Raw genomic sequence first — 26,482 nt, forward strand, 5'->3', positions numbered from 1 at the left:
CTATGAGAAAACTTGCAAAACAAGACTGGCCAACGTTAATCACGATAATCCACGAACTCGTTTTCGATGGCAAGGCTTAAATTTCGCAAATATAATCCTTACCGATTTTGTATATCCACTCTCGGAACTTGATACGGTAATCGAGTCGTCGGGTATGCCGCCATTAATCAGTCCGAGATCGCCAATTGGCCGGCATTCCATTGTTGAGGAAAAGCCTGATTTGCACTTGCAGGAAAACGCGCCGGGCGTGTTGATGCATTCCGTCGAAGCCAAATCGCACTGGCTCGAGGCGCACTCGTTAATGTCTGTGCGTGCGTGCGTGAAAGATAAAATCAACAATAAATTATAGCATTTTCTGCCGAGCAGGAATTTGGCCGAGTATATTATATTTTATACGCGTGAAAATAACTATTGAATTTCCTTACCTTCGCAGGTGGGCACGTTTTCGAAACGTTGCGAGGGACCGCAAGTTATGATGTTGGAACCCGTTAGTTTATAGCCGCGATTGCATTGGACTCGTGCATCGTCACCGAAGAAATAGTCCTTCGATGAATCAACGACGAAGCCATTTTTAATGCTGGGCAGAATGGGACACTCGGCGCCTGTGGAAAATTGTGCAAGTCACGCGTTGAAATTCGTCGAATCGACGCCTATTACAATCTACTGTAAGGTCTTATCGATATAATTTATTGTCCACTTACGAGTGCAGACTGGTACGCTATCGGACCAGGTTCCATTGCTCATGCAGAGAATGACGGGGTGGCCGGTCCTTACGTAACCGGGCTCGCATTCGAAACGCACAATGGTACCGTAGCTCCTGCCGCCGCCGTTGAGAATGGTCAGATTGGCGTGCGGGGCTTCCGGCAGCGGTGGGCACTGCGACGCCAGACAGGCCGGTTTCTTTTCCCAAATACCGTCGGCCATGCAGGAGATTTTTTCCGTAGGTCGGCCGGTCGAGAAAGCGAATCCGGCGTAGCATTGGTAAGTAGCTACGCCTCGGTAAGTGACGTTGGTGGATCCGATGGAGAATCCGTTGTCTATCTGAGGCACCGGGCCGCAATAGACCTCTTGGCATTTCGGTATGTAGGTGATGGACCAGTTGCCGCTTGGCAGGCACTCGGTGGTGATCTTGGCCTTTCCAGTCGCGAACTCCTGTCCCATGGGGCAGGAGAAAGTGATGACGGTACCGAAGGCGGTATCTCGGCTCGAAGCCAAGGCACCTTCACCTGGTTGCAGCGGTGGGCAATCTAATGGAAGAAAATAATATCGTAAGAATGTGATTTTAATTATTTTAACGATCTCGCAAAGCAATTGACTAGTTAAATACCAGCTGAGAAGGTGGCTTGCCATCCGGTGCTACTGTGCAACGCGTCCGATACGAAGCGAATTAACATTTCACCGCTCTCGGCGGTGAGCGTGATCTTCGGCCTCGTGTTCGACGTGAATCCGTTGCCGGAGTGCAGTCTCAATCCGTTGGTGTTCGGACCGTCGTAAACCTGCACGTAGTCAGTCTTGTGAACGTTGAAATTGGTGAATTTCAACGAGAGCGGTCCTCCGCGGGGATTCTTCACTCGGTACAGGCACTCTTGGTTATTGGGGTAATCGTTGAGTCCGTAGGACGGTGACTGCACGGTGCCGTTCTGCGCCAGAATGGTGGCCCTGCAGCCTTGAGTGTAGCGAATGTTGAAGCCCTTCTTCGAGTCGCCGAGGCTCGTCTTGAAGTACAAGTAGAGGTGGCTACCGGTTGACATGATGACGCGTGGATTGTCGTCCTTGGTACCGGTTATGCGGGCGATAGGTCGGCTCATCGGCGATTCGCCGTCTCTCACCAAAATGTAGTCGCGATCGACTTCCAAGTCGACATCATCGATCTGTAATCGTCGTATAAACGGTTGGTTGGTACAAGCGAGTCATAAAAACGCATCGGTCGCATCGAAAGGTCGTTGAAACAGAAAGAGAAAGAGGGAATAGAAAAAAAATGTGTTTTCCGTTACCTCGAGCGAAATGATCCTTCCCGGCTGGGCTTGCAGCACGTAGAGGCACTCGAGACCGCCCGGATAATTGTGTGGATAGCCCGGAGACGTGAGCATCTGACCCTGAGGCGTGGCGCGCAGCACACCGCCGCAGGTCTGCGGTTCGGTCTTCCAGCTAGCCCGGAATCCTTTGCGCTCGACGGAGCCGTCCGTGCTGAACTTGATAATCATGAAGTTCGAGGCGGAAACGAAGTGCTTCGTGCTGAGATCCTGCTTGCCCGACAGCGTCGCGAGGCTCACTGCTTTTTCCTCGGTTCTGCCGCCTACCAGGATTTGCACGATGTCGAAGCTCTTTTCCGTCTCGAACTCTTGGAACTGAAAAGCAGACAGATGAGCTTCGATTAATAACCATTCTTCTGCGAGTCGTTGCGCAACCGCAGCAGCAGCCGCCTTTTCTCTGCTCGATTTCAGTTTATTATGTACTTTGCATGTGTGTGCATAAGTCGGCCGTGTGTCGTACAGTAAAAAGGAAGAAAAAAAAGGTACGGACGCTTTAATTGAGCAAGCTTATCACGGCTATTTATATACCTGCAAGAGAATGTTGTGTCCTTGCGGACCCTCGAGAGTCCATTTGCAGTTGCTCAACGGCGCGTACTTGTGTGGGTAGTTGGGGCTCTCGACCACGTCGCCACTGCTGGCCATGTAGTAGTGACAATTGGCCGGGCAATCGATCTCGTCCGAGTAATCGCCGCAATCATCCTGCTTGTCGCACTTGAAAGCCGCGTTGATACACTTTCCGTTCGAGCAGTGGAACGATCCTATTTAGCGGATACACAATTGCCGAGAGTCAATATAAATAAAAAATCGTACGTTGAGAATTTGAGCTGGAAAATGAAGAAGCGACGATGACTTACCTGCTGGACAGGCATTAGCACGGCACATGAAAGGCAGGAGAGACTCGCAGGTCGTGAGCTCCCAAGATTGATGCTGATCGTCGCTGACTTTTACGTCGACGCATTCACCTTCACGGGGGTTCGGCTGTTTAGGCGCCCAGAAACCTACATGCACGCGTGTGTTACAAGTTTTTGCTTACTTTTTACAATTCATTGTTTTAATATATAATATACAATTTATAGCATGAGAATAAAATTTCACTCGACCTCTTGAATTAATACTATTTATATTAATATTAATGTTTTATTTATGAATGCAGTATTTACTACTGCACTCGATCGAATTTAATCATTGACAATTAATGCATTTATTTCCACAGGAGCGCTTTGATGAAGCTCTAAGCTGTAGCTCGTGCATTACTTATCAGAGAGTAATCCAATACAGTCGATTAACACAATTTGATTGAAAATCTAATTGATTATTCAATTACCAGTGCGTCCATATCTACTCTCAAAACGATTTATTATCCCCTTCGCTGCAATGCGTGTTATTAATTTTCTTTTTTTTGTTCAATCTCTTTTGCTCTTTTTTGCAGTCCGAGCGAGCCACGATGCGTCGGAGAGAAAAAAAATCGAGATACGCAGCGTAGCGCGTCATGATCGCGTACATGTGTGTGTCTGCGTGTGTGTGTGTGTGTGTGTGCGTTGAGTAGGTAAGAGTATATGCGCGCCAGCGCATAGGAAAGGAGAGAAAGAGAGAGAGAGAGAATGTGTTTTGCAGCTGCGCGCATCTAAGAAAAGTGTGTCTTCGTGCCGCTCGCGAGTTCCGCGTTTCCGCCGACGACCTCGATGTAACGATTGTGGCAGCTCTTACATTATAATGCGACGGCCAAGTGTGCGCGCCGGGGTCCTGGATTTTCTTTATATATATACTATACGTATACGAGCGCGTGCTCAATTGAGATTTTTTTTCGTTGCTCATAGGAGGATGAAGAGAAAATTTCTCCGCGCGCGCGATTCCGTTGAGGCTTCGGGATTCGCGAGTGACTGATGATAAGTATTTGCCATTTTAGCGCGGATTACTCGTCGTTCGTTCTTAATTCATTTAGCCCAGCGCGAGCTGCGCGCGGATCGTAATTCGTGACAAAAAAGCGTTAACCGTCAAGATCATTACCGAGAAAATACATCGATGAGAATTTGAGTTTGCGCGATCGTACTTGGCAACAAAAAAAAAAAGACTTTTATTATAAGATACAGATGAATCATAACTGTAACAACGAAATATATATAGTCTCTCTAAAAGTTTTTCGTCACCGAGAATTCATACCTACCAATTTGAGCCGCGTTGGCGCAGCAGAAAAGTGCACAACAACAACAGGCCACGAGAGGCTCGTTTATTGCTCGGAATTTCAAGTCATGCTCGGACGATGTTATTATTTTCTATCGAAACGAGCGGTGCTGTCCGTGCATCGCGTTACGCGCCCGCGACTTCCATCGCCGCTGCCACGCCGTTGAAAGAAAAGCACGGCTCACGCGGCGATACTTTTTTTTCTCTCCTCGCAGAGTGAATTACGATGTGACGAAATTCAGCACAGGCTTATATCGTAGCGCGATTTCGTAAGTCGATTTATATTATGCAGTGACAAAAGCTGTAATCGTCCACGGCTGAAAGCGTTGACCAAGCTCTACAGATGAATTCCGATCGATGCCTCGAACACGTCCTTTGCGAAATTTTTACGATCTCCTCGATGATAGTGATAGAATAATATTAATATTGTATTATTAACTTACCGGCATATTGCGAAACGAGCATGCCGGCCGCCGACTCCAAGGTGTTGGTGCGAAGATCGTCGAGCGAGGCGAGCCCGAGCCAGTAATGATCCAAATGTCGGCCTATCAGGCTCGCCGACACGTTGTTCTCGCCGTACGACTCGACTACCATGAGCTCGCTGCCGTACCTGCATAGACAGAACAGAAGATTTTCAATGCGTTTAAAATTTGAGCGAAAAATTTTCGATTAAATGGCTCGTGCAGCATGCATGCATGCGCGCAAGCTGGAATTTTAATTAAGCTCGTGTAAACTTTTTGTTGGGCTAAAAAGTTGTGTTACAAAGTGTGTGTACATCGTGTGCCTAATATATATACGTATAATAAGAAAACTGATAATAGTATCACAAAGGCACATATGCCAGGATTAATAACTATCATACGAAACTCGTTTTTTATCCTATAAATCATTTGTTATATACGTACAGCGCGCGATGGGTACTTATACGCACCGGCACGAGTCCATTATTTTTATACACGTACCTAGATAAAATCGCATAATTCTAAAAAGTGCAATCCTCGAAGAAAAGAACAATTATCGTCCTCTCTCTGGCCATTATTACCGAGCGCATAAAACGATTTTCTCCTCCTTGTGGGCCAGCGATATAAGCCGATGATACGACCGTGTATAATTAAGTACTTGACTTTCGTCCGCGAGCGGGAAATCAAATTGATAATTTCCCACGTTTAAAAATGTATACACACACGCGCGCTCATTTATATATAGACAGAACCGCGCGGCGTGGAGCGCACTTAATGTCATTTCACCGATTAAGCGAGATTTTCCCTCCTGCGCGATTATAGCACACAATTAAGGTTTGATTCTTCATTTCCTTTCGTTTAGTAGTCGAACACTTTATACCGAGCTCTGCGCGCGAGGGCACTTGTAGCATAGGATACAACAACAACACGTGCAGCAGGCATAAATTGCACAATAATCGCGTAATACGCGATTCTGCGCGCCTCGTTCGTCTCGTTAAAAAGGAAATCTCGCTTACGGAAAAAGGCGAGCAGCGCCTGCAGTGTGTGTGTCTATGTTGACGAATGCATTTTTATGGCATTTGTTGTGGCTCTATTTGCAAATGAACGTGTAACTCGCAGTTGTGTTTCATAGATATGTGCGCGTAGCAGTAGCAGCATGAGCAGTAGTAATCGTGAGAAAATCCGATCGTAATAAGCGCAGATATTTATACGTATCCATTGATTATGCATAAGATGGATAAGGGATTACAGAGCCGAGTATATAGCTACTCGTATAATGCTGATTTACCATTTAAATTCGTATGCGATATACACACGGTTATGGTGCGTATGATTTTACATTTATACGTATATATAGAGGAAAATAAGAAGTGTGCAAAGAGGCGTATGTGTTGTGTGCCTTCCTCCATAAAAAGCAAAAAAAAGTATATGAAATAAAAGCAAAGCGTGCAAGCGCGCACATGAGGCACATCAATATGAATTTATATATAAATCTCTTACCTTCTGCATAGCTCCGCTGCTTTTTCCCATGAATGTCTGATGTTGAAGAATTTGTAACAATGAATTCCTTTCAGCTCCCATCCTGCAAAACAAAGTAAAACAAAAAATTAAACCATATGAAAAGTCTGCTGAATCTTAATAATTTGATTATGATTCGCCGCACCGAGCAATTTAATTTTCTCGACTTTAATTAAAATCCTTTCAATAGACCTTTAAAATAGCAGACCGTGATCCTCGTCGTGCGCGAAACTCGTTCCAGCCATCTTCTCTCGACCTTTTTTCTGATTTATCCGTCAAAGGATCTGTTTCGAGATGAACTACATTTTTTCGTGTATCGCATCTGGCAACACGTGTCTATATCTCGTTTTCATCGACAAAAGAAAGTTCGATACGTGGGTCATCGATGTATCAGCGGGTCACGAGCATAAATTCAGTCGATTTCAGTCTCGGTAATTGGTTTCATGTGCGCGCGTCGCGCGACCTTTGCATACATTTTCCGCGCACTCAACAAGTGAAATATCTAAATTTGCAGCGGAGTCTCGATATCCAGCAGCGAATGAAAATATAAAAGAGAAAGAAGCCACCGCGTGGATTGATTATCCGTTGATAGACACGAGAATATCAGTGAGATAGTCAAATGGACATAATGCAATACATAAAATGCATCGGGCGCGAGAATAAGACGAAGATTCTCTCGCGTGCGAGTGTGGTCAATGATCAGCTCGATAAATCATCCCCCCATTTTTTTTCCTATCCTCCTCCCGGACAAATCATACTCTTGCGCACATGTGCAATGTGCATGTGTGCGTGTGCAGTGCACGCGGTAGTAGCCCTCACGTGCATCGCAGCTGCAGCAGGCAGCATCGCGTTTGCACTGTTGCGAGGAAAAGGAGTTTCTGACCTCGATCGTTTCTAGTGCGCGCCGTGTTTTATTCGCTCGTATATACATACGAATGTATCTGTGTATGTGTGCTTATGTGCACATGCCTGGCTGCTATGTGGGTACGTACACAACCGATCGCATGCTTAGCGCGGCTAGCCTGCAGCTTCTCTCTGCGGTTGGTGCACCTACCTATATATGTACAACACTCGTAACAAAGGATACGCTCAAATATGTATGTATAATACCTATTTGCGCCCATGACGTAGTTGGAGAATAGGTTGATAGGTTAGCGCATTAGTCGATACTGACACGGAATGCATCTGTTTGTTGTTGTTGTTTTTTTTTAGGAGCTGCATAACCCATTCAATTCATCTGTTTTGCAGCAACGTCGGGAATATTCAAATGAACACGTCGTCTTTCTTTCTCTCTGCGTACGAGTATGTGGCACGACCAAACGCGCGTCACTCCGATTCGGCTGTGTATTATTTCCTTACGTAACATTTCGCGATCGTCGTGATCGCGATGTAGCGCGGCGGGCACTTAAATGGCCTCTAAAAAGACTTTGTATATTGGAATAGGTTTATACGCGACCAAACTGTCAGCGCGTGTATACGAAAATTTACCTAAATTATCGCTTGCGCAAGTGGTGTGGTATATGTCGAGTGCACGAGCTGCAGAACGCGCGCATAATCTCTTATGCAGTCCGCGTGCAGCATTCTGTCGATCCACTTTTTTTCGTCGAGTCTCCTCCCCGAGGAAAATGCGCGCAGCAGATAAATTCGTCGAGAGATTGAAACGGACCGCAATCTCGAGCCGATCTATACCGATCCTTGCGGCACAGCGTAGCTCGCGGATTATGTATATGTATGCGCGCTTTTACGTGTGTGTGTGCATAATCTGCGATCGATCTAACGATTTATATATAACGTACATAAGTATGCGCTATATACCGATCAGCAGCGCCGCTCTGCGCGACACGAGGCCAGTGACTTTATCCCGAAAATCAGGTCAACGGAACGTACAACTGCTCCGTGTATATAAGTGCGGTGAATCATATATCGGCTATACATCTCTTTTGGCAGATCGAAATCGAGCGCAGCAGCACTACTCCGCGCGACACGTACCACACGCTTGTGTGCGTATGCGCGCGTAATAAGTTCAGCGGCGTCGTCGTCGCGGCATTGGGCATTGTGTCGCACGCGCGCGTCGCTCTCTCTTTTCCGACGAGCTTTTTTTCGTCATCTCGCGCCTTCTTCTTCGTCTTCGCTTCTAAGAAGTCGAATCGTGTCACCTGAATCCTTTAAGAATTATGAAGCTGCTGCTGCAGTGCGAGTGTGTGTGTGTGTGTGTGTGTGTATGTGTTGTTGTTGATGTTCCGCTTATGCGAATGTGTGTGTGTGTATGAGCAGTGTGTTTATATAAACGCGAGTGAGTCCGATACGACGACGACGAAGAGACGAGCGATGACGGAGACAGGAGAAAGGAGGAGATGAGAACGAGTCAAGGTGATCGACCTCTCATTCTCGCTTGCTCCTTCGCTCGAGTCTCATATAGCCTATAGTAGTAGTATATAAAGTAATATACAAGTGCGAGACGCGCTTCGCTTCGCACGTCCCGGGCGTGTAGCATAACGTAGTTGTCGGAGGGGCTTCGCTTTTTGCACCATTGGATGGTGCTGTTGCATTTTTAGTACGTTCGCTTCTTATATGCCATCTTCTTATCCTTTTTTTTCTCACATACATAACGTCGATTGTAAAGTAGAAAATTTGCAGTGCTCGATTGCTCGCCAAGTGCGGCCACCCAAGCTCGAGTATCTATAACTACAGCAAAAAGTAAACGCAGTCGTGATAATTTATACGGGCCTCAATAAAATTCCAACTGCGGAGCTTGATCTCGCAAATATGCACGGGCGCGCGCGAATCGCGAGCTTGACAGTTTTATCAATTTTAATTATTCGTGCGCTCGATCTATATAACCGGCTCGGTCGCTTCCTCCTTTTATTGCGCACCTCTATATCATCCGCGCGCGCGCGAGTATAACAAAGCTGTAAAAAGTGCGTTATGTGCCGTTGATGGAAATGCAATCGAAAATCCTATTTGCGAATTAGCCGCCGCCCCGAACAGGATATCGCGATAGTAAATAAGCCAAGTGGATGATGGACAGTGCGCCGGTCAGGGCAGCAACAGCATAATATGGTTGATTCTCCCGAAATCTGCTTTTTCGGGTATGGAAAACGAAAAAATGGTGAAAATTTTTTTGTCATATTGAACGGCGCGAACTAGTTTACCCTTTTTTAAACCATAAAATATGAATAATTATTGAATCTGGGGCTTTGAGATTTCGTTTTACGAAAACTATGTCCGATTTTATGCTTAAAATCGACTATTTTCGGTTACGGAGGTGACACACACGGAGGTGACAAATTGATGCTTTGATCAACTATGTAAGAAAAATAAGAAACGCACAAAATTTTCCGCACAACCCGAAATTTGGTCATGAAAAACGAGTCTTTTGACGGGGCGAGTGGTTAAAAAGAATGATCATAGCTCGAGATATTCATGTCCACGGAGGTGACCGTTTTTTTGACACACGTGAATTTTTCAATAGAATAATTATCGCAGCATCGATAAAATGTAAAATTTGAACCCGCAACCTACACCAATCGAAAGCTGGGCTATAATACTTGACATTTACGTATCTAGCGACATCAAAAATGAGTTAGCGACCCAAAGCAGGCGGTATGTTTGAAATTATTCAGAAGCATGATTAAAATCCGAGACATTTTTCAATTGCGTGGGAAATTTTTTTAAAACATTTTTCAAAGCCCTATAATAGACTTAAACTTTACTCTGGATGTATAGAAGCTGGTCTCATAGTTATTATAGGGTCAGGTGCTAATGAGAATGCATGGTACATGCAAATAGAGTTGATTTTGAGATGTAGACATGCCACGGAGGTGACATTTGGCATGTATATCTTCACGGCAAATTTAACTGACCCTAAAAAATTGAAATATTTATGTCCTATCATGAAGAATACAACAATATTGAATGAATGACCGAGCCAGTTTTGGCTCATCTTCACTAGTTTAAGAATATGGCATAAAGACATGCAAAAAGCAGATTTCAGGAGAATCAACCATATACATATAATAATAATAAAAGCGAGCCACGGATAATAATAATAATGAAGAGGTGCTGTGCAGTGTGTGCGAAGATGCGAAGTCTGTGCGGCCGAAGAGTAAAAAAAAATCGGGATAATAAATCGTATTTCTTATTGCGCTCGTATATCGCATATTGCCCTTCCGCGTGTTTTTCGTGGCTCGATGGCGTGCACTGCACACACACACACACACACGAGTATACTAAGTACAATATGTGCACGTCGAGAGCTATATAATGTGCAATGCGAGCAGGATGAAAGTGTCCAGCGCAGGAAGAATTCGAGCATTCGTTAACGCGCGTGAGGCTCGTTCCACTTTTGCACAGCGTTGCAATTATGTAGGTTGCTCGCAGCTCGCGGCAAAGTTGCAACGAGCCTCGCGTATGTGTGTGTCTACACATACATACATGTCTGTACGTGTAAGACATGTATGCTACATGCAGAGGAGACTACTATATGTATACTACACCTATATATAATGATGAACATGATGATGATCATGATGGTGATCATGATGATGATGACGATGCTCGCGCTGTAGCGGTGCCGTTAACCCCGTCAGCCTCTCGCGCGCGATATAGCACTTCTTCCACGCAGCCGAGTAAGTTTCTTCCGCGTGATGTATACTCGCGCGACTATATGCCACGCGAAGAGTAGGGAGAAAAGCAATGTGCGCATCCTCTTATCACAGCCAGCAGCAGCCGTGTAGCAGTGCTCCATAGAGCGAGGGCTCGTTAGAAAAATATATTACGTGCATTATAAGCGGATTATTCGCGACGCTTCGCTTAAAGTCTGCTTCATTAATTTAGTATCGCTTTCGGCCTACGCACACGCAGCGCTTGCATGAGCTTCTCTCTACACACATGAGATGAGAGAGCCGAGGCCCATTTTTTTTATAAAGCCGTGTAACATGCGTGCAGATGAGCAAACGCGTTTTTTACAGATTGTTTTTGAGAACAAGATTTACTATCTGGGTCAATTTCGCAGTTTCTAAGCGACGTTTGCTTTTATTTTTCTTTTCTTTTCTTTTTTTTTTTTTAATAGACCGAAGAATGCCGCGTCACCCGTATTTTTTCCGGTCTTCCCGAGTTTTTTTTCTCCTTCAAATCTTTGCAGTGATTGATTTTTTATTCGATCTAAAACTGTCGAGATTTTTACTCGCGGAATGCAGTGTAATATTTTTGAACCTCACATTTTTTTCAACGTAGCTCCGAAAAATGTTCATCCACTACGTCAGAGTTATTTTTATGAAATTCTAGACGCAAAAATTCTTAAAAATGCCAATATAATCGGAATAATTGAAAAATCATCTCGAACTTGCGTCATTAAGTAATTGTATTTCGTTACATGAACATTTTTATTGCAGCTCACAGATCGTAATGCTACAAATACACGGGCAAAAAAAAAAAAAATAAAAGCAAAAGGGCGTGTACGAATCGAAAAATAAAACGCAGCTCGTATAATGCGGCGCTACGAAGTGCAACAACACCTATAACGACACTGTGCAAGCACCAAGACGATACAAATTCACGTTTTATAATCACGCGACGATCAGGTGTATCGATGGGTGGTCGGGCCAATTCACTTCAACGACTGCCCCGCGGAACGCGTGAGAAAAAAAGGCCAAGAGAAAAGAGCATCGAAAGTCTCGTTGTATTGCTGGATACATATCGATTGCACACGCATATATAGGGTATATAACGTGTGTATACGTATTCTTGGTGTACTTACCGTTCGGGCAGGTAAAGAGACTCGTCGGTGCTGCTGATGGAGCCTGCAACAGGAAAAAAAGTCAGACATTTTATTCGACTCTCGCAGATTTTTATTCTGTTATACATAGTGATTCTTGTGTTTTTTTTCTTCGTGTGTTACTGTTTCTTCTGTTTGTATGTGATTGTGAGTTTCTCGTTACAGGATGATTTGCGCGATGGAAGTGGTAATCATCGGTTAACAGTTAGGATATGATATATTCGTCGAAACTTGCGAAAAATGATTTCCGCGTACATTTAGCGGACTTGTATTTGGACCACAAGTGAAAATAATATCAATTTCTTTAAACTTCTCCCATTAAACCTTTGAAACCGTATACTTGACACGTTTTGTTGTAGCCGCTTGCGGCGTGCTTTACGTGACTTGTCGACTTTTGTTTTTTTTTGTTGCTCCTTTCCGAAACTATCGAAAGTCGAACGCGCACAATAGTTCCCATATCATTCGCCGCGCGCCACACACATTTCGTGCGTTAACGCGACAAATCGAGCATGAAACAAGCGCGACATGCTTGCTTACATGGTATTGCGCGCGTCGTAAAAAGTAAGAAAAAAAAATCAACTCGTTAATCTGCATATTTGACGCATTTATTTACGCTTCGACATTATATACGTCCAGCGGCTGCGATACTTGGAGCGCGACCAACAGGATGTGTATATAGCATGGCGAGAACGCGTACAGGTTTGTACATTTTGGCTATATCCCATATGCACACCTATAGCAACGACGACGTATATTTCTTTTTTTTTCTTTCGTTTTTTTTTTCGTCGACGAGTCACGCCACTTTCACGCGCTCCGCGGAGCGTACAATAGAGCAGCAGCAGCAGCAGCGCCGCATCGCGCACCACGCCGCCGGTCCATAGTAGGTGCACGCACGAATATTTACCGCGTTCATATGAGAGAGTCGCGTATCTTTGTAAGCGGACTATTATAAGGCATGCGTAGGAGTCCTTTGGGTTGTTGTCGCGCGCATGTGCACGCACATTTCTGTGCTCTTGTGCCGGGCCTATGGCTTTCTCTTGTGTAATTTATTCGCGGTGTCAGGCCCCCCTTTGATGGATAAGTAATGGAGCTTTCGGAGGGAGCGAGATAATAAGTACGCCTTACGACGTCGTCGACGACGACAAAGATTATTCGATCTTTATGGCGTTTGTCAATTCGGGATTGTTATTTTTCGAGGGCCGAGCTATGCTTATATGGCTTGCTCGCCTGTAATAATATAGCCAACGCAAGTGCTCAAGCACACGACCGAGGTATGTAACTTCTCGCTCGCGTGAATGCCAGTCATTGAAATAACAATTTTGACTATTCTAATTGAATCGCGGACAAATATTCTCAGAGTCGAGGTGAGATTGAGTCGTATATTTTGTATCGATCGGCATCGATCGTTTAAATAATGCTTCGATGCTCGTTGCTGTTTAATTGAATTAAAAGCTCGACGATCGTTGAATATGCAATTTCGATTGTCTTACGTGATCGGTATAAGGGAGAAAGTATGGGGATATTTATTGATATTTGCCTCGGTATCTTGCGGCGATCGATTGAGGATTTCTCGTCGACATGCTTGCGTGCGGAGAGTATAACATGCGCTCGCACATACACACACATTCGCGAGAGAAAAAGCCGTACTCTCTTATCGGTCCCGGTCTTTTGCCGAGGATTAATGACAAGAATCGACGACGACTGCGCGTACTGGACGCGCGGCTACAAACGAGACAACTGCGCTTACACGAGCTGAGATCGCTGTCTGCGCGTACACCACCAAGAGTTGAATTTATTTCGAGGAATATAATTATTCGTTGATAAACTTGAAAATCAAATGTTATTAACCTTGGCGAAATGTCGTTTGATCGAGAGTAACTTAAGTAAACTCGTCTAAATTTGCGCGGCGTGTCAACGATCTCGCTCCACGAAGCGAAGTCGATCGGTAGTACCTCGTCTATTTCTCAAAGCTCGTACGACAACAACCACTACTACTACTGGCTTTCCAAAATGTCTCCATAAAAGTCTTCATTTCCCATTACGGGCGAGACACCACTCGGCGGCAATTATAAACGTAAAGTTTTAGCGAGTCGATTTCTCTTTGTGCTCGCGCGCGCGCGCCCGGGTGAACGCGCAGTGCGACAATTCCCATTAAAGTATCGTCGAGGCGTGATGCTGAATGAGCAGCTCTCGAAAACCCGAGTCGTACGTATGTACGCGCAGCAGGTAATAAAGCCCGTATTATCGAAAAATAGTCATGCTTCCCGGTATACGAGCTCTCTCAGACAACATTCGGCGCGGACCCCGCGCGCGACTTCTTACTTCCCTGCCCGGGGTCTGGGTCTGCCTGGTGCACGCGCGCGAGAAGAGTGAAAGTGACCGGCTAGAGGCTTGTATAGTCTCGTCTACGAGTGCATGTGTTGTGTTTCCTATATATAAGAGATTGCACCTGGCGAGAAGAATTTTCCACGCGTGCCCCTCTCTCGTGGCGATATTGCCTCGCAGCAGCAGCCATAGAGCGCGACTCGCGAGTTCGTCCATGTGTTCTTGTATCGCGACAGGTCTTGTATAGAGGTGCTACATGGATGTAGAAAGGATAGAGCTGCCGCGAATTGTGCGTTATTTGCATCGAGCGTCAGATCGTTCGTTCACTATAGCTTACTCTTGCCGCGGTGGCTCTAGAATAGAAAAATAATCAACCGCATGGAGTGCGCGCGCGCGAGAGAGAGGTATGTCGAGCTTGTTTTGCAATTTCGTCGATTTTTATTTTTCCAAGCGCTTAGATATAGTACACAACGTATTCGGTGTACGCAGTAAGTTTATAAGAGTACCCGAGATCGCCGCTGATTGAAAACTTATGTATAATGCGTTGAACCATTTCGTCGACTCGACTCTGCTCTCTCTGTCTTTTAATTGGCTTTAGATGAAAATGCAAGGTATTTTCGGCTTTTTTATTTTTCGTGTTTACCTCTATATATGATACCTGCTTCGCGGCGGCGACTCGCTCTACGATTTTATCGCTCGAAATGGTTTAATGAATAATAAATAAATAATTGACTAGGCTGAGAAACTGGATTGTCCGAATTGTTTTGCTGACAGTGCTGCATATTTGGCATATAGTAAACAACGCGCGGCTCCCGCGTGTGTACGTGTCGCGGCGATCTCACGCACTCAGTCGAGCGCGCGATCGGTATTCGACGAACATAGCGAAACAAGTATTATAGCAGGCATTTTAATGTTTTTTGTAAAAAGGATATCGTCGTCTGCAGTTGAAAATGACATTTTTGCATACGAATGCGCGCGTTAATCGGAGACAATAACGATCTATGTATAGAATTGTTTTGCTGAATCCGTAATTCCCAAAAGTCCGCAGTGGCGTCATTATCGAGCCTGTGTGTACCATGAGAGAGAAAAAAATTCGGCGGAACTCGAGAGCGTATCGGCGAAATCGTTAGGCGCAAAATGCGCCGCGCGCAGGAATCTCGCCGGGCCGTATACGAAGTACCCGTACGCCCCTTGTGTATACTCTCGATGTCGTTATTATTCTTGCTTTATGCACGGGCCTTCTCGTTCTTCTTCGGCAATTTGGAAAATTTGTGCACGAAAAAAATGCCGCGACTCGAGGTAAGATCGTCATTGGAGCAGTGTGTATAACCAGGCACGCAGCACGAGGAACACTCCTTTACGCACACGCTTATACGAGCATCTCCGCAGCTCGCGAGCATAAATGACATAACGGATTATCACATTCCATCTGGGCGCGTCGTCGTCTTCGTCGTCGTCCAGAGCCACATTACAGCAGCAGCAGCAGCAGCAGCAGCTTCTCGCGTGGACTCTAGCGATATATATTATATAAATACAGATGGTTTTCTGGCTGGACGCCTATGATGCATGCATACGCAGGCTGCACCGGACAGAACTCGTGGATGCATCTCAGCTCGCGCCTCGCTAATTTACGAGCCGCCGCGTGTGTACCTCGTAACTGTGCGTGCAGCAGCACAAGCATCTAGCTCGGTAACGTACAGTGCACGGCTGCAATCATAAGCTGCCCGTATTATTATTTGTTGTTGTTGTTCTGTTACAACTCGGAAGACGACGATCCTGGCCGCGTCCGTGCACTACAAGAGAGGTGCTGTAACGACCGCGAGAGAGAGAAATATTTATCATATTATTATGCCTACTGCGCGAGTAATCGAGATTGAATATCTCTGGCCGAGCTAATGTCTACTTTAAGTAATCGATCGCCGCAGTCCAGCGCATCGAGGATAGTAATCATCGCGTATACGCGTACTTGTATACAAGCAGAAGCACACGTGCATCAACGCGCGCGCGCGGCAGTTCGTTAAACTGGACGTCGTTTCACGAGACGCGCGTGTGGCGATTAATCAGTTATTCGCTAATGATAGTCACGCTTTATCACACGCGAGTAGGACCGCAAGGAGCTAATTTTTTTCTACTTGGAAATTTTTCATTCGTAAAAGTGCGCGCGTGTATCGCGAAATTTGCGTTGCGCAGGAAAGAGATTTGCTTCACACTTACGGCGTTTGCCAATCTCGATATTTATACGGCAGGCGCCTGTAATATGCAGATTGTCAATAACAATACATACATGCACGCAGCCGCTCTGTGCAGAGTTGCGTAGTTGTGGCTTTCAATAGGAGCAAATCTAAGCCGATGTAGACAACCAAAATGGAACGTTATGTCCTTTTGTTTCACGGCTGTAAATGCATTAAGCATACAAGGATTTATTGTGGTAATGTTGCGTTTGCACGCAGATTCGAATTTTTTGACGTTCAATTCTTGAGATTAGAAGTCGTGAAATTTCGACAAGCACAGTTCGTACACACGTGTAAATCTGAACAATTAATGCTAAAACTTTACTATTTTGTTTTGATTTTCAAAATTTCGACCATACGCCATCTGGTAGTAACTTATGAACTACTTTGCCCCTGAAAAAGTTGTCAAAATACGAGAAATTTTCAACGTGATTGCCGTAGTTTTCAATAGACTCAAATGCTGTATTACTTGAACTGAACATCCGAAAGAATATATCCATGATAATAATAATAAAAGGGGAAATTTTTCAGGCGTCAATAATGAGCGCAACTCTATAGTGCTAGGGTACATATCCGTAAAACTATAGCACAAGCTGCGATACTGTCCAAAGTGATTTACATCGAGTCTTTTAGAAAATGATTTATGCCGCGTAATTTTGTCATTGTCGCCGGTAGTCATGTTCGCCTATATGCGGAGATTGGTCAATGGAAGATTTGAATATGTATACGATATCGCGCAGAAAAGGCTCGAGATGGGAAAATTTCTATATATGCTAACGCGCAGCATCGACGCACGCATAAAGATGCAAAAATAATCATGGTATTAGCGTTGAATGGGCCTCGATTGGGCACGTATATACATGTAGGAATATGGGTGCGAGATATGCGTGTCGAGTTTGCGTCAGTCAGCCTGTGAGCGTGTGTAGATGTGTCTGTGTGTGTGCTAGCGAGCGCAGCCTATGAGCTGCACAGTACAGAATGCACTTTCACCGCCGCGGCGGCGGCGGCGGCAGCGCGGAGATGCTGGAGCCATGCCTTACGCGCGCCGCGAGTTCGCAGCTATTATATACACCTATGCAGAACATATATAATGGTTATATCAAGAGCGAGCGAGGAGAGATGCAATATCTGTATACGGACAAGTATATGTACGGCCATTTTGTTAGAGCTCGAGTCGAGGTTTATAGATGCCGGGCCGATCGCGGGCAGACATTAGAGCTTTTGATCGAGTACCATAGCGAGCGAGCTCGTAAAGTAAACCCGCTAAATTGAGACAAGGTATAGCGCGCACCGCACCGGGTGATATATGAAGTGGCAAAAATGAGATCCGCTCAATACAGCGACGATATTCATAACAGCCATAGTTATTGTTTTTAATGTACATAAAAATTCGTCGAGCCTTGAGAAAATCTCGGACGTAGGCTGTATTGGGTGTTTCAGTCTATATCCGCGCACACTCGAATGCTTACACACACGAGAATTACAAAAATCATCGTCTACTTCGCGTTTGTGTACGAGTATTGCGATTGTATGCTACATTGAGAGATTGAAAAGGTATGCGTGGCTCTTGAGAGGTGCAGAGATCGGCAAATTTCAGTCCAATTCCTTTAGAACATTACACACACACGTGATTCTGAATTATAGTAGAACACACCTCGTTTTCATCGCGATCTCTTTATATATCTCTTTTATAAACTCCAAATACAGGCGCGGACAAATTCACACACGTGAACTCAAGTACCTATAGGCGAAAAAGCAAATATCCGACACGTCTCTTTTTTTCACCGCGCACAAATATTGAAAGCGTTAAATTAACATGTTTTCCCCCGTCGTCGTACATTAACTTCAACTAACCACGTTGTTTTTCTTCTACGGTCTTTGTTAACACTTTCAAACTCAATTATACGCAGCGTATACACGGACGAATGCGTTAGTCATAACGCGTTCAAAAGATTTCTGCCTATACATACGTACAGGCAAATATCTTGGCGATTTTCAAGCACCGTGTGGAGCTTTCGAGTGTAACAAAACTCGCCTCCGGTTCGTACTACAATCTCGCGTTTGCTAAAAAACTATAATTACACCAGTTTAAACATATACGATTAATAGTAAAGATAATTTTTATAAATACAATAAAAGTTGATTCGAAAGGTAAAATATTTCTAAATATCTAACGTTAAAATGGATTTTCAGCCCTTGTCAAAATCGCACGTGTTACGATATAGTTCTCGGTACTAGGCGCGTGCACAACAATGCCTTCGTTTCTCTTTTTATCTCCTTCATGCGCGCACAACGAAGGGACTGCGGCTATATGGTTTAAAAGCGCACATGCAGACGTCGCGTGCCCTTACTTTTTACGCCACTTCCTGCGAAACGGTCAAATACGTATGTACATTGCACACGCACACACACATATCTGTATTATGTTCATTCGTCAATCAAGTTGCAGGCAGCATATACACGTCAGAGAGGTAAGAAAAAAAATGGAAGGCTTAAAGATATACTTTTTATATTCTCGTCTCGAAGGCGCACAACTGCGCAGCTCTTGCGTGGAAAACAGTAAAACTCACTCTAGCATAATAACGACAATAGTGTTGGACCCTAATTAAGATAGAAGAAAAAAAAAGGAAAGGTTTTCACCCAATACGTACTACATACACTTTCTCTCCGATCGGAACATTGGAAAAACGCGCGCGGCACTGCACCCGAACGACGACGGCGACGATTCCCCCCGCGTGAACTTTGCAACGGAAAGAAAGTGACCGATTCTCGATAAAGAGGTGCTGCAGCTATCGCGAACAGAAGCTGCAGCAGCAGTAGCAGCTCTGAGTGTAGTGACAGGCCCATTTTTGACGTCACGGTAAACAATTCGGAATGGTCATTACTCTCTTCGCTGCCCATACTAATTACGCTCGTCGGCGGCGGCAATCGCTAATTCATCCTACGCGAAATTCAATTGTGCTCTGCGTGTATCGTTGACGCGTTGAATACATTATTTTGCAAGGTATGAAACGACACCGCCGATACTGCACGACGCGATCGCGCGGGCAAATATAATATAACGTGTATGCATAGCTGCGACGCACGCGAGATCAGCAATAAAAACTGATATTATTATATCCGATCGAATCAATTATTCGCCGACGTATTCGAGCGGTATGCCGCACGCACACCGCGTGCGGTTGTACACATAGGCATGTATGTGTAGTAGAGAAATACCACTGCCGCCTTGGCGCAGCTAATGTAATAAGTGCAGCGCCCCGGTGCATGGTACAATATCGTAAACAAGCTGCGTGTGTGTGTGTGGCAGTATATATTCATGTATTGGTCGCTCAAGCGCCCGATCCGGATTATTTAATAACGTTTCCGGTATTGCGCAAATTAAATTGTATCGTAAACAGCTCGTACATACGCTAGAGCGCACCGACTATAAATGCCAACGCGATGTGTAAAAAGTAAAAATCTGCGTTTGTTGTAAATCACGGGTGTCGGGGTCAGCGAGCGTTGCGTTTGTTATATTTATGTACCGATTTTTGGCATTACGGTAACGAATTTTCCAATCGTATATCATTTAGAGCTTTTTTTCTGTTCATTCATCAAGCGAGATATTCAATTGAATGAAAACGTCGGAATGCACGGGGAATGCAAATTTGAAATCGCGCCACGAGTCACTCGAAGAGGCCCACACGATACGTATGTATTATTATATGATTTAGCACTCGCTCGAGGAGATCGGTACTATATACTCGTATACAGTATCTCTCGAGCTCGCGCGTCGGGAGATTGCACGGAATGCGACGACTGCACGGCACGATGCAGTGCATATAGTACCCAGTAATAGTATTAGAAGTAGTAGTAGTAGTAGTAGTAGTAGTAGTAGTGCGGCTGCAAGTCCTGACGCATGCGCGCCAGCAAATAGTCATTCCCAACGGCGTTTCGTCGTCGTCGTCGAGAAAATGCGGGTGAAAAAAATCGCGAAAACCTGTTTTCGACCTCATCGTGCTTTGCCCGTTGCCGCTGCCGCCTCGATGCAGCAGCAGTACTGGTAGTAGTAGTAGTAGTAATAGTAGTAGTAGTAGTACCTTATATATACCTATACACAGAAAGAGAGTCGAGTGTCGCTTTGGACGGCAATATAGCTATGCTGCACTGGGCACGCACACCACCAAGCTCGTTTTATAACGCTTGGATAGTACCTCCAGTCTCGTCCGATTTGTTCGTACGTGTTTATGCGCGTATATAATATACAAGTCTGGAAATGCTTCATGTGTGTGTGTGTGTGGATATATTCGTGTGTGGCTGCAACAGACGCTGCACTGCAACGTACATGTATAGAGAGAAAGAGTGAAAAAGGTATAAAACTTACTTGAGATTCCGTTAGTCGAAGATGGCACAGGAGGATGGTGAGCAGCCAAACGGCCGCCGATTTCCTTATCAGCATTTTCTGCAAACCAAAAAAAAGACCATATTGAAATTTAAGTAAAACGACTCGCTCGTGCAACTGTATGAAAGAAGGAAGAGGCTGAATAGGCGTCTTTTATGGTGAAATTTATACAGATATAAAAGACAATGACGTTTACCCGCAAGCATGGGGCCGTTAAAGCTCCACAGCCGCCGCCGCGCGTATGATTAATATTTATAACCAAATATTCCCCTCAGCTCGGCGGTACTCGTGTATAAAGCCGCAACTCTTGTACACGAGAGTCGAGAAGAATTTATTCGCAATTAGAGAAAAGATCGGCAATGTATTAAATATACATGTATAGTATAGTACTTGCTTCGCGAGTTGCGTGCGCACGTTATAAGCGATGCGCGCAGTTGCCGCGTACTTGCGATCTTTCGCGTACGATACGAAAAACGCGCGGAAAAATCGCAGAAAATTATCCTGCCAGACGCAGTTTTAACCGTTGCAGACGGTGTGAGGAATTCGCGCGCCTAGCCTAATTGTTAAATTGGGAAAGACGCATGTGTATCTAGGCTGTGCGCGCGGAAGATATGCCTAGTATTCCCCGATGATTTATCCCGAACTCGAGCGTCGCGATGTATCTCTCGTCATTTTCACTTAAATTTAATTCAACGTAACGACGCTCGTAACTCATTTTTCCGAATGCCGTTTTCATCTTCGTCTAATGCGCGCACGTCATAACGATCGAAATTCACATCGACAATGGAATCTCGCGCGCACACACACACACACAGCATATAAACCGTATAACACGTAGACTTTCAACACGTGCGAATTTCATTTATGACACCGTAGATATATATTACGAAAACTCGGCCATAGTTGCAATTCACTGCTGCTCCCGACTCAAGATTCAACTCGATAATAAAAATGTAACAGCGCACACACGTGTGCAGTGAGAGAGAGAGAGGCAGTGTATATCAATACGAGCATCGGATGAGCTTTGTTACACCGTGCTACACTTATGTACACACACACATACATAGAGCCGCCTGCGCTATAAACTATGAGAACTAACTTCGCACCAGACTCTACTATCTATCTTTCATACATATATACACGCGTATACACAATCCACAGTAAGACAATGGATGACATAATTAAAGGTAACGGCCTTAAAGTCAAAGTGTAGCTCGTTAACTTTCGTTATTGAGATACACATACCATATGTGAATACATTTACTATACGATACATTTATTTGTATATGTGTGTAAGTATCCCTCTCGTCGATGCACGTGGATACGGTGAAGCGTGAGAGATACCTCTAGCGCCGCTAACTGCAATTGGCCGATTCAAGAGAGGCTCGCGCTCTTTACGGCTGCTCGCGGTAGCGCCGCGCGATAGTTTCGCGCGCGTTTGCATTGTTTTTCGCGAATGTAGGCTAGGCGGGGTTGTAGACACCTCCTGCGTATATACAACAATACCGTACCGTACTATGTGCACGCCGCAGATACACAGCAACACTTGGGCCGCTTCACCGAGCTCGATGATCGATGAGCTTTTCGATACGCGCGGCTCAAGCGTGGCGACTTATCTCGTGAATTGACGCCATTCGAGCGCGCCCGAACGCAGGAGCTGCTCCCTCGTACGAATACACGTATCAATAAGTGGGTCGATCAATTGGAAGCGGATTTTGCGAAATGCATCGAGACGTGCGATTCGTATACGTTGACAATTGCAAAAAAAGGAAGCGTACTAGACGTTCGATTTTGGCCAGACTTGCTTCATTACCATTAATATAATGTAGCGTGTTGTTAGGGCTCTTGTGCGAAATTTCACAAGATTTAAAATAAAATAAAAAAAACTGAAAGTTAAAAGCGTGTAACGCGCGTCGAGCCTCCTCTCGATTGTTATTATTACATATATATTATATTTTCGCGCATTACAAGACTTATGCAATTCGTATGCCGCTACCACTATATACGCGCGATTGAGCAACTGCCATAAATATTTAATGATGTCTCATTAGGTTCGTATTAAAGAAGTGTAACTGGTGCGTAATACGCACGTAATAATAATTGTCATTACTGCTCTACCCATCTCGGATGGGGCAAAACGAGAGAAAAGTGCACTCGTAAATTGCAGCGAGCGTGTGCTCGTGTATATGGTAACATCGATTTCCGTACGTATCATACGCTACATGTGCGGACCGCCTCGTTATTACCGTCATATTTCTCCGACGTCGCGTCGACGGATATGCGAAATGTATAATATAACGTACGGCACGATTCGTATATAATACAGCCACCTCGCTCGGCACCGATTGAGATTTTAAAATTCATACTCGTGCGACACTCGACTCCATTATACGTATACGTCCGACTGCGGCTCGTTCTCGGAAATTCGGAGCCCGATACTGTGTACTTCGCGCATATGAATGAGTTTCGCACGCCGGGTTATAAGTGGCCGAACTTCAAGAGTTTATACGTGTGGGTGTTACACGAATGGGAGTTTGCGTGCCGATGACCGCTCCAAACTCTTCTTGGTATACAGTATATTATATACAGCTATGTGGATTGAAAAAAATGATACCACGTAATAGATCGATAAACTTGCCTAAAAAAATATAATATTCAAGTATGTAATCGATATATGCTAATGTACATCTAATTCATTTTGTAAAATTATCATTTCATCGATACATTTTCTTTTCTTCGTACTCGCGTACAGCGTATAAATATCGCGTAGCTCGCTACACAGTACAGTTAATTTTAGCATAAACGCCGCCTAGTAGACGCGTCTAGGTATACATAGAGGTATCGAACACCGGTGGTGGCTGCCATAATATGTCACAGCAGCAGCAGCGGTAGCAAACCTGTCGCGCCACGATCGCCTCGTTACTTTTTCCGGCGCGAAGATTCGCGTACAGTATAAAACATGTGTGTGCGAAATATTTGTAATGGAGTAGCTTAATCCTGTGTGCGAGATAGATCGAGTATCTTTTGTAGGCACATAGTATATATATCTTACGCACAGGCAGCATGAGAAAAGAAGTAATCATAACTGGTGTAGATGTATACGCAAGTATAGCGAGCTAGCGACCGATCTAGAGGGAGCAAAGTAAGAAATCTTATCGGACGATCGCTCAAAAATAATTGCCCGTGTCGTCTAACTGTATTAAGTGGCGAGACTCTGTGTAAGTACGCGAATATACGTCTTTTATACATAATATTGTCGGCGTCGAGGTAATCCAGTTTTACCAGAATTTTAAAAAACCGCGCATGGGTAAGGCAGCTAATTATGCACGCATTATCACGCCTACGCGTACTCGTGCAGCTGTATGTATTATATACTCGAGCTCACCACGTCTCTCGCAAGACATAATTCGCTCGAATAAAAGTGAGTTAACCCACTGACTCGTGCAGTTTGAAAACGTTCTTCCAGAGAAGAAAAGTGCGTTGAGACGCGGCGGCTACAGCGAGACGACGACGACGACTACGACGATTGGAAAATTCGAACGGGGGAAAATGAGCAAAACAATTTGTAATCGGAACGCGTTCAGCTATGCGCGACGAACCGTTACGCTGCCGAGTGCGGAGCTGTGTAGTAGCAGGTATATGCCAGCGGAGCTGCTCATGATGTATACCTATCCTACTTCATAAGGCTGCTACACTTCTAAATGCACGCAGTGAAAATAGCAAGTAGTTATCGCTCTCTTTCTCTCTCTACTGCGTATAAGGCACACTGCACTTTTCAATGGCTGCAGTATGCTTGCGCGCGCGTTATTACCCCTTTACGATCGGGGGATCGAGGATCGATGCGCGGCTGCGGAGAAGGACCGTTGCTCGCGCGCGCGCTGACATAATTGTACGATTGAGACGTACTTATAGCTCGTAAGCTTTTGTTGTAATAAATATGCGTGAATATAGTGCAAAAGGAAAAAGTTTTTCTTTTTTTCTTCTTTTATAAATATCTAGGTTGGAATGTCGGTTGGAAGTTGTATGTAGATAAGCGAGTCCGACATCGAGTGAGCTTCTGCTGCAGCTACAGCTGCATACGCGATAATTTCAAAGGAGAACGAGCTAACTGTATATTATATGCATAAGCGCGCGCGTGTGTAAAAAAAAAGCGTAATAAAAGTCCTAATCGATGCTGCCCAAGATAATTTTGCGCTACTGGGTATGTAAGCTATGTATAGCATCCACAATGGAGTATATCGATTACAAATTACAGTTAGCGGCCGATGATGATGATGATGAAAAAAGTTCGATCGTTGTTGCGTAATTTTTACCCGCACGTTTAAAATGTGTGTCTAGTCAGTAGTTTGAATTTTGAAAAAAAAAATAATAAGTGACCCACTTGCGTTCTCTATGTAACTATTGGCTCTTTAAGCGCGCGCGAAAACCTATAATTTAAATTTTCTATAAACAGACACACGCATGCTAGTATCTACACGCTAAACGTTTGCAAAAGAGAGTTCGCGATGCGGCGCTGTTACGCGCCGCGGCAGCTCGAAAATAGGGGAAAACTTTTATATACTACACGGCACATATCGACATTTTCCCTGGGCGCTCGACGTATTAAAAACCATATAGTTGGCACTAATCACCGAGAGTGTGTGTGGTGTGCGAGTGTGTAATTAATTAAGCTCCTTAAGCATACATTGTAATAATAAGCCAACTCTCTCGCGAGCTCGACGTGTGCATCTCGTTGAGAAAAAGTTTTTTTTTCTCTCTCAGGCGCGCGCTCGGGATGCTCCAATTGTGGGATCTCGCTCACAACTATTGCATAAACGATGAGCTGCGAGAGAGGATTCTCTTGTATATAACCCACACACAGGCGCGGGGAGACCCTGAATTTATACGAAAGTTGTTTTGTGCTCGTGTATATTTTTTTCACCTTCGATGGTCTGCAGACACGCGAAAGAGAGAGAAAGAACCAAAAAAAAATTGAGCAGAGTTTAATTGCTAAACGTGATAATGCGCACGTGTTGTGTCTGTGTGCAGCTTAACTATCACGAGGATAAGAAAAAGTGGATCGCACGAGATTTTTCTGTTTTCTAATTTCGTTCTGCAGACTTTCGAAAGGAGGCCCCGGTCGATGATGATGCAACACTGCGCCAAGAGAAACATGCTTTACTGCCCGAATTATCTCTTGCAATTTTAAGAGCAAACATCGATTATGTATATAAATATCCTTTTTTTCATAAATATTTACTTAAGCCCGTAAAGCTAAGTTTATCGCTCGTTAAAAAAGATCTCGAGTTATGCCATACTGTGCAAACACGAGCCCGTGCTCGTAAGTTCATGTATAATTTTCGAGTCTCGGCAATCGCTACTGTATTCGCAGATAAAAAAACAAACGTAATATTGGTAATACAGCACGAGCAAACAACTAGAGGCGTATGAAAAAAGTACAGAGCGACACATATTTTGTGCGAATTCAGGGTCAAGTGCAGGAACTACATGACAATTGCGTCTAATGCGCAGGCTACACGAGCAAGAACAATATAAGAACGAAGACGTCGACTCCCTGGAGCGTGACAATCAAA

The 26,482-nt window shown here is 44.6% G+C and overlaps 1 protein-coding gene across 1 annotated transcript in view; it reads right to left on the minus strand.

The window, feature by feature from the left end:
- LOC106650841 (sushi, von Willebrand factor type A, EGF and pentraxin domain-containing protein 1) overlaps window positions 1–20,966 on the minus strand; it is a 37,298-nt gene extending 16,332 nt beyond the window's left edge. The window contains exons 1-11 of the mRNA XM_014369068.2: window positions 20,888–20,966; window positions 11,952–11,981; window positions 6,176–6,257; window positions 4,658–4,824; window positions 2,888–3,031; window positions 2,562–2,791; window positions 1,995–2,348; window positions 1,328–1,871; window positions 702–1,247; window positions 426–602; window positions 103–305 (exon numbers count right to left, since the gene is read on the minus strand). Coding sequence (XP_014224554.1) covers window positions 103–305; window positions 426–602; window positions 702–1,247; window positions 1,328–1,871; window positions 1,995–2,348; window positions 2,562–2,791; window positions 2,888–3,031; window positions 4,658–4,824; window positions 6,176–6,257; window positions 11,952–11,981; window positions 20,888–20,966 — 2,556 coding nt within the window. The remainder of the gene's footprint in view (window positions 1–102; window positions 306–425; window positions 603–701; window positions 1,248–1,327; window positions 1,872–1,994; window positions 2,349–2,561; window positions 2,792–2,887; window positions 3,032–4,657; window positions 4,825–6,175; window positions 6,258–11,951; window positions 11,982–20,887) is intronic.
- Window positions 20,967–26,482: the final 5,516 nt, after the last annotated feature.

The sequence above is a fragment of the Trichogramma pretiosum genome, unplaced genomic scaffold, assembly GCF_000599845.2.
Source record: "Trichogramma pretiosum strain Unisexual culture from Peru unplaced genomic scaffold, Tpre_2.0 scaffold19, whole genome shotgun sequence".
Lineage (NCBI taxonomy): Eukaryota > Metazoa > Arthropoda > Insecta > Hymenoptera > Trichogrammatidae > Trichogramma > Trichogramma pretiosum.